Source organism: Phalaenopsis equestris, unplaced genomic scaffold (assembly GCF_001263595.1).
Source record: "Phalaenopsis equestris unplaced genomic scaffold, ASM126359v1 Scaffold000761, whole genome shotgun sequence".
Classification (NCBI taxonomy): Eukaryota; Viridiplantae; Streptophyta; class Magnoliopsida; order Asparagales; family Orchidaceae; genus Phalaenopsis; species Phalaenopsis equestris.
The window spans coordinates 3,306,402-3,315,624 of record NW_018165201.1 but is presented as its reverse complement, the minus strand read 5'-3'; the positions used below and the strand labels follow the sequence as shown (position 1 = coordinate 3,315,624).

Sequence of the window (9,223 nt, the reverse complement as noted above, 5' to 3'; positions counted from 1 at the left end):
CAGACCCTTAATCTCCACAGAACTAGCCCAATCTGACTACAGACGAACAAACAAAAATACATAAAAACAATTTTGATGCCGGAAAGATGAGTTTTGACATGCACACAAAAAAGTTTCATTTTTCTCGACTCCAGAAATACCCTCCAGCTTTCGAAACAAAAGTCAACGGTAGAAAGTAGCCAACAATATAAAAGCTTCATTTAGTGCATTTTAATTTGGCAAAAGAATATAAAAAAGTTGATTAATACAAATTCTTATGAAAGTACTGAAATGAGGCATGTGCATACATACCACTCATTTCCTATGTACTTACATCTGTCACCTAAACTTTTGTCTTTTTACATTTATACCACCAAAATCATTCAAGTCAAATAAAATGTGCCCCGTTTTGAACTTTGTAAAAAAAAAATGCACGTTTTCATGCGTAAAAAAGTGGTAAATTTGTATAAACTAAAATATAGGAGCTAGATATGTAAATACATAAAAATTGAGTGTCATGCATATAAATCTTCCTAATAAAAAATGCGAACCGAATCAGGAGAACAAAATTAAAGCAGATAAGCAGAACCAAACAAAGCTTAATAGTAGTTCCAACAATCTTTCAAAGATAACAACAAAATGAACGGTTAGATTCCACTGCGATAAAACATGAAACAGGAAAAACGAAAGCTCAAAATCACTCCCTCCTTACAAGACCAGAAACAACTTGAAACAAACAAGAAAACCACCATCAATAAACGGATAAAACCTGCAACTCTCAAGGATAAATGATAACAACTCACCGTTAAGTTCAGAAATTATTCCTTTGACATTAGCGGATCAATTTAGGCCACTTCAACATCTGCAGGTTCGAGGATGGCTGCCTCGGCTTCTCGAACCTCCTTCTCGGTCTTCCTGCCTTTCTTAGACTTGTAGTAGACGCTCATAAAGGTTCCCACGGCTCCATATTTCCTGCGGCATTGCTCATACAGGCCTCCATCAAACATCCTCCAGAAATCCTTCTCACTGAGTTCGGAAACTGCATACTGGGGTTGGAAGCCATGGTTCTCAATCAGCCACTGCTCAAGATGATGGACGGCCTCCGCGCCATTGTATTCCTCATCTCTGAGGACAGGTCCTGGAGCATAGTATATACCAATGTCGGTGAACATTTGAGCGTAGCTTGTGTCTCCCTGCCTGTGGTGGTGCTCAAAGCCCGGCTCGGGAAACACCGCGGTTTTCACAGGTAGTTTGAAGAGGCGATGAGGACAGAGCCAGATGGGATAAACCTGGATATAGATTTTAATTCAAACAAATATAACAATAATTATTAACATGAATTAAGCTCAGACATGATAACAATAATGTTAGTTTGGAATTGATGTATAATTAATGACCTTTCGGAGATCATTTTGGGTTTATAAAGTGTTAGTTCACAATCGTTGCAGGCATTGGTGAATTCTTTGATATCATTTTCGGTCAGTAGAAGTAATTATTATTATATCGTTATTATTATTTTTTCTATAGAAGTTATAATGGAAGAAAAAAAACTAGCTAATATGAGTATAAGATAATATAAAAAACTCACATTATGTAGACTTGATAACTTTTTCTTAATGAATATGCAAGGCCTGTTTATAGTCATGAAAGGGGAAAAAAGAAATAGAAAACAGTTTAAAGCATGTTTCATAAATCATAACAATTGAATACCATAGCATTGACAAATTAGAGATTTATATACGTGGTGAAATATATATGATAATACTCCCCCGTAAACTCAAAAAGCAAAGCAAAATAGCAACCTGCGTTTAGTTGGTAGCACACAAAAACATTCCGGAGGGTAAGATTTACAAAATATAATGAAAAGCAATAAATTGAAGACGAACAATAGGGAGGAGTTTTAGTTCTTTACAAATGATGTCACTATCCTTCTCAAATGCTTGGGTTTCTCAGGATAGACATCATTATGATAGATAGAAATCACTTTGTGGCCATCATGATTGATGCTCCCATCATCTCCTGCCAGAGGACCATATTCAGCATTAACATTGGATTATGCAACCCTTGTTTGCTTCTTAGTTTGTCAAAAAATTAAAGAAGTGCCTACTAAGAAGCAAATCACACCAATTTACGATTTGTAGGTCCTTTTGCTCAATTAGCATCAAATAAAGAACTAAGAATTGGGGAAAGTGAGCTGAGGCTAAGAAAAGCAATGAAGACCACAAATTCAGCATTGGATCGTGCAAACCTTGTTTGCTTCTAACATTGTCAAACAAAAAGAGAAAATTAGTCTAACAATAAGCTAAATCTGGTGACTAAGTTTACACTTTGCGGGATATCCTGCCCAATTATCATTAAAACAAGAAGCAAGAATAGGGGCAAATGAGGTGAGGTAATGTATAGTAATGAAGACAAAATGAAAGCTGCCTCAGACATAACAAAGAATGCAAAGAATGCATAGTAGTTTGATTGTGAAAGATAATAGCTAATTGGATCTAAAGAGGCTTCAAAATCAAAAAATTAGTGCAGATGTCTTAGATCTTTAGTGATGAATGTCCTTTTTAAGGGCCAAGATATCATCCTTATCATTACTAGTGATTAAATAAATAAATAAATAAATAAATAAATAAATAATACTAGTGTTGGTAATAATATCACAAAAAGAAAAGTAAGATAATATCCATGTAATGCACAAAAAAGTGATGAAACATGAGGGGCTAAAGGAGTAGCTGAGAGTTTTAATAGAGCTGTTGAATTTCTTAAGCCACACTTAGGGGGTCTATTTAAGGCTATAAGAAGTAAAACTAAGTTGACAAAGCTTGCCAATGGGAACATCAAACCAGGTGTTGGGCACAAATAGATTGCATTTTCTATATCACCAATGAGAAAGGCATACTTAACATCCTTTTGAAAAAAAGGTAATGATGAAGGGCAACAAACATCTAAAAGATAGTGCAAAAGCGTGAGACCAACAACAGGAAGTTCCAACAAAGTCTATATACTCATGCATGAAGCTTTTGGCAACAAAGCCGGTTTTATGTTGATTAACTTCTTATAGATTTTAGAGTAATTAATGACTTTCCTGAAAGCATAAGTTATGATATTTTGGGATATTTCCATAAAGAAGTTCATAGAATGATGTGGACCTATACATCGACTCCGTTATATAAGTCGATTCAATGTGTCGAGATTGACAAGAATCAAATGAGGCATCATATGATTAAACCCGAGATCACTTTAATCGTCGCTTAAGAAATCTTATGTTTTATGACCATAAAACGAACTATGCAAGCATACCCGGGTCGTCTAGACGATTCAATGAGTCTATCCATGTCCAAATCAGGCTCTCCATTTGAAGCGTGTCAAGGATCAAGTACTCATCCTTATTTCAATATTATATAAATTTAATATAAACTTTTATTTTTATATATTAATTATAATATATATTTAAAATTATTTATAAATATATATTATAATTAATATTTTTGTAAATAATTTGTATGTTAAAAATATATACTAAACAAATTCAAATTTTACTCTTTAATTGGGCTGCATCATTATAAATTAAACCTAATTTATTTGCATTCCAAATTAAATGCATAAATTTGGAAGCAATAAATAAGATTTATTTCCTTTGAGCCCACATCTCTTATCGTTTCACTGTTTAGGAAAACTTTTCTTTCCTCTCTTAGGACAAACTTGAACCAAAAAAAAAGTAGAAATTTCTTTCTCCTCATGGAAAAACCGAAAAACAAGGGATCTCATACATCCCCACTCTCATGACAGTTGGAATTTTTCATATAAACTCTTCCTCTCCCTCTCATGTCAAAAGAAAGGGTCTACCTATTTAAATTTATTCGCTTCTCTACAACTTTCTCAGTACCCATTTTTCCTGCCTCTCTCGTTCTCTCTCTCACACGTGAATACCCAAAATAAAAACAAAGGAACAATTTTATTAAGAAGTCCTCAATTCATTCCTTTTCTTTCATTACTATAATTGCCCCCTCTTCTCACAACTCTCTGACTTTTTCATAACCACTCAAGACCTCTTTCAACTGATACTTGCTCCACCCTATTCAAGTCCCTCACTTATTCCTCTATTTGTTTCTACTTTACGGCTCTCATATTCTCTCCAAGTCACATCTCCCTCAGCACACGCGACACCAGTGACCATCCATCAACCCCTCGTCACAACGCTCCTCCCTTACCAAACTTTTATCTTGTGCTGCTCAAACCAACTTCAGGTCGGCCTAGGACCCTCCTTTTCCTTTCATTTTCATGCATCAACTCATCGCTCATATCTCCCCCACTTCCCCTAATTTTCTTATCCAGGAAGCAAGGACCGCAAGGTTCTCTCTCAACCCATCTCAACTTCAAACCTGCAAGCCAGCCTCACTGAACCACTCTCCCTCCCACTCATTCTATCTCTAAACCGAGAGAGAGAAACAAAATTCGAGTGGGCCCCATAAGAGCATCACAGTGGCTATAAATATAGCCTTTCTGTTTATTTTATTTACACTATTTCATTTCGTTAATACTGAAATTCTAAGGAATTTGTTTAAAGTAAGAAAAAAATTGCTCGCGTGAGAATGAAGCTCTCAAGCCATTTGTAAGTCTAAATGTAATTTTTTGCTCATTTCATTTTCATTTTGATAACTTGATTTTCTCTTCTTTATTATGAATTTATAATTTCATGTTGTATTACTTCTTTGAGCCAAATCAGCAGTCTTAATTAAGCCTTTGATTAGCCTAAATGTTGCCAACATTTCAACAAAATTTCAGCATCCCTTCCCCTGGTGGAGACATGTTAGCCAAAACGGGTCTGCTCATCACACAAAATTATATGTATGATTTGCCCCTTGACCTATAGGGGTACACCCCACCATTAAAAAAAAAATGTATCTAGGTCATCAAGCCTACAAAAATGAAGCAAAATATAGCACAATTTCCCTGTCATGCTAAACAAAAGTGAAGGGGTACTTAGTTTGCGATCTAGCACCGATTTCTCTGTCGCGCTAAGAAAAGCATATATATGAGTGTTTACTTACACAAAAAAAAAAGCAATAAAAACATTTATATTATACCTTTGTACTTGGTGATGAAACAAGAGTTTGTGGGGCGACAAACAAAGAAGTTTGCAAAATATAAATATATATATATATATATATATATCCGTGTGTGTGATAACACGGGGCTTTATGGGTCAGCTGAACTAGCCAGCCCTGGATTGAAGCTCGAGTAAACAGGATAGCCATGGAGCACCAACCATGGGGCAGGAATTATCGCCCCGCCCCTCCTTTTTTTCTTTCCTATTCTTCCATAGGGATGATTCCTTTTCCTTTTCTATTTTTTGTGTTTTTCTATTCCCTTCCTATTCCATCCCTTGCTCTTTCTATTCAATTCCTAATCCATCCCTTTTCCATTCTATTACTTGTTTTTATCTACTTAAGCCTATTATATATAGGTTCTTTTGCTTTTTTAGAGCTAGTTCCTGATTATTTCGAATTTCAAATTTTTGCCTCCGACATTGCCCTCTTTCGAGGGCTGGTGCTTCGACTATAATTCTTCCAAAGTGGTGATTATCTTTGCACATTCCATCCCTTCCTATTGCCGATAGCCTCTTCAGGGCCCGCTTTTCTGCCACCAGCCCCTCCAGGGAATGTCTCTATTGCTGTCAGCTCCTCCTGGGCCTGTCCTTGTTGCTGACATCCCTTCGAGGCCCTCTTCTTGTTGTTTTCCCGTCCACAGCCACCCCTTCTAGCTGTTGTCCAACCACCGCCACCTTTCCTGCTTCCTCCTACTCCACAACCACTTGTTGCCAACCTCCTCCCAGCAGTCCACCATTACTCCTACGCCCTTTAGCGCCACAGCCACCTGCTTCCCAACACCTTTCAGTACGTTGACGTTACTTGTACTCCCTCCAGCACCGAAGCAATCTGCTGCCCCCCATCTTCTAGTACTTCTGCAACTCCCCTTCCTTCTGAACTTGTCGCTCTCCTATAAAGAGCCTTTTATGTGTTTTGTGTTGTTTTTTTTCTTACTTTGTAAAGTCGTTGTTGACACTTGTCGTTTGCATGTTTGTATTGTTTTATGTTGAGGACTTGTTATTGTAACTTATAAATTCAGTAATAAAATGTGTCATTCGGTCGTTTTGTAGACCTCGGAAGACTTGGGCTTATCGTATAAAACATGATCTTAATTTATTAGAACTAGATGAAAATATGACAGAAAATATGACACTAAATAAAAAACGCAATGGAGAAAGAGGATTCATGTAGCCGACCCCACGTAGTGGGATTAAGGCTTTGTTGTTGTTGGTGGTCGTTTTTTGGGTTCTACGGTATCATATATGCATTTTCGCTCGCGCGTGTGTGGAAATAGGAAAATAGTAACATTTGGTTAAGGATAAGCTATCAAAAGATGTGCAGGACATGTGAAGGAGTGTTATAATTGTGGAAGAAAATGAATTAAAGAAGTACTTCGCAAAATTACTCCCTTTTTTCTTTTTTTTTGTAGATATTCATGCGAGAGCAAAAAAAGGTATTGAGAAATTTGGAAAGAAAAAAATAAATTAAATAGGTTGGCCCATTTTCTTTGCCATGAGAGGGAGATCACAAACTTGTATGAAAAATTCACACACTTTTGATGTGAGTGAGAATGTAGAGGACCACTTATTTTTCAATTTTGAAATGACAAGAGAGAAGAAAGAAAAGGGATTTTAAATAAAATTTCCCAACTTTTCTTGCTTAATTTTGTCGTGAGGAAAGGAAAATTTTCATGAATAATGAAACGTCAAAAGATGTGTAGCCCAAAGGAAATAAAATTTCTTTCCAATATTTATGTGTTTACTTTGGAAAACAAATAATTAAGTTTAAATTATAATAAATCAGTCCAATTAAACAGTAAAATTTGAATTTGAATATTTTATATTTTTAACATATAAATATAAATATCTATAAAAATTAATATATAAATATATAAGTTTATATTAAATTTTTATAATATTCAAATAAAGATGAATATTTGATCCCTAGACATACATCAAATGGGGTTTAATTTGGGAACAAATAGTCTCATCTAAGGGTCTGTTTGGGGCAGCTGCAGGTTATCCAGCTTCTACTGATAATCTGCTGATGAGCAGTTGATCCAGATAAGCTAGCTAGCTGTTTGGTTTGTGTGTTTGGAAAACAACTGATTCTGGATAAATGATTATTCTGCCCCTATTGTGAACAAGTTGTTTAGCAGTTTGATTTGTGTGTTTTGTAAACAGCTTATTTACAGTCTTTTTTAGTTAAATGAACAATCCGTCATGCATAATTTGTAATTTTCTCAATAAAATTAAAGTTCAAATGTTAAGACATGAAAATACAAAAGAATTGAGTTACATTTATATAACTCAAATATTTCTGATCAAATCAAAGAAGCACAGTTACATATACAAAAGTAAAATACACCTTCACATACTAATATGGAGGCGATTACATCAACTGATAATTGTCCATTACTTCTTACAAATTCTTCAACTGATAATTGTCCATTACTTTCAGTAGATACACAAGTTTCATAACAGTATGAAATTATCCTACTTCTTACATGAACTAATAAGCTTACTCAAGTATTTAAACAGAGCATGCAGTTCATGCCATATTCATCCTTTGGCATCAATATACACAGATCATTCAACAACTCTACAAAAACGAAACAAAAACAAACTTCAACTTTATCAAAATTACAAAAATTATACATTTTAAGAGGTCATTCATGCTACAAAAATTATCATTTCAACAACACTTGATTTTATGCTTCTCTTCCCTAAAAACATAATGCCTTGATCAACCATTGTTACAACCTCGTCACTAGATCGATCACTACTAAAATGATATACCATATATTCAGTTTTGTCCATTACAAATATATCACCAGTGAAAAGCATGCAAAAAGGTACATCCTTCATAAATGTCAAGTCATAAATCATAATGGATCTTTACATCACATGTTTTACAACAAATGAGTGCTCACAAGGATCAAGTAACACCCTCATAGATCAAAACCCAAGCTGGTTGTTTTAATTGAAAAAATATTGTTCGTTTTCTATTTCAATGAGAGTTAAAATTAATAAATTCCAGTCCAAAATTATTACTTTTTTCTCATGCAATTCATGCATTCAAAAGCACAAAAAGAATTGCAAAACCTACATTACAAATTGAAAAACATGAAAGCACGCAGGAGGAGATGACTCACTATAAGAGATCATCATGTACTTAAATTCAATAAACATCACGAAAGGATAAATCCATCAGATCGTTGCAGTTTTCTCATGACTTGATTAGCTTCAAATAATCGCAAAAACTGTATAACAAAAAACGACAATATATGAAAAAAAAAGAAGACACATCCGATCTCGCCTTAAAACATACCACTGAATGAGGCACACAATATTTAATAGCACTGAACCAAACAACTCATGCACACGTTAAAATTTACAAGCAATAAACCATATATAGAGTAATAGAGGAGAAAAGCTCAATAAGAAAATGCTTCAAACGGTTTAAAATTTACAAGCAATACCACTCAATTCTTGTGATTTTTTATATCTAATGCCTCAATTCTTGTATACATACCACTCAATTCCTGTCAAAATCAGAGCAAAACCAAACTTCAAAGTTGCAATTTCTGTCAAAATGAGGTCAAAATCAGAGCAAAACCATACTTCAAAATTGATGATTGATTTGTGGTATCTATGTAAATTTCCCTTTTAAAATTTACCAACTAGGCATTCCTATTCTTCATAAAAATACAAATCATAAAATCTCAACAGTTCCATTTCTTCCCCAATATATTTACAGTTAGGTTCATAAAATAATTCCATTTTGCAGACAAACAATGAAGCCATAACCATTGCATGTTACTTAGAAACAAACATCAAATAGGTAACCAAAGCTCCAGAAATCTCTTCACCATGACAATCACTACAGCAATTATTCTAAAAAAAATTAATGGCCGTTTTCAATCTAATATGCAGTACGGCCATAAATTTCCATTTTGAAGTAGAAAATCTATGCATCATATAATCAATTCGAGTAATAAAATCCTACCAGCCGTAATAAAATGCCTTACAATTATCATAAAAATCTCTCTACAACTCTCACATTAGAGTGTTGTTCGACAGGACCAAAACAAATGCAATATGCGATTTGCAGTTTTACAGCAAAAAAGAATATATATATATATATATATATATAAA

General features: G+C 34.4%; 1 protein-coding gene across 2 annotated transcripts in view; it reads right to left on the bottom strand.

Annotated features, from left to right (window-relative positions):
* Window positions 1–585: 585 nt before the first annotated feature.
* Window positions 586–9,223, bottom strand: part of LOC110030816 (delta(24)-sterol reductase-like) — a 25,545-nt gene continuing 16,907 nt past the window's right edge. For both annotated transcript variants that reach the window (XM_020733743.1, XM_020733744.1), the window contains exon 3: window positions 586–1,268. In XM_020733743.1, the coding sequence (XP_020589402.1) occupies window positions 825–1,268 (444 nt within the window). In that variant the 3' untranslated portion in view covers window positions 586–824. The remainder of the gene's footprint in view (window positions 1,269–9,223) is intronic.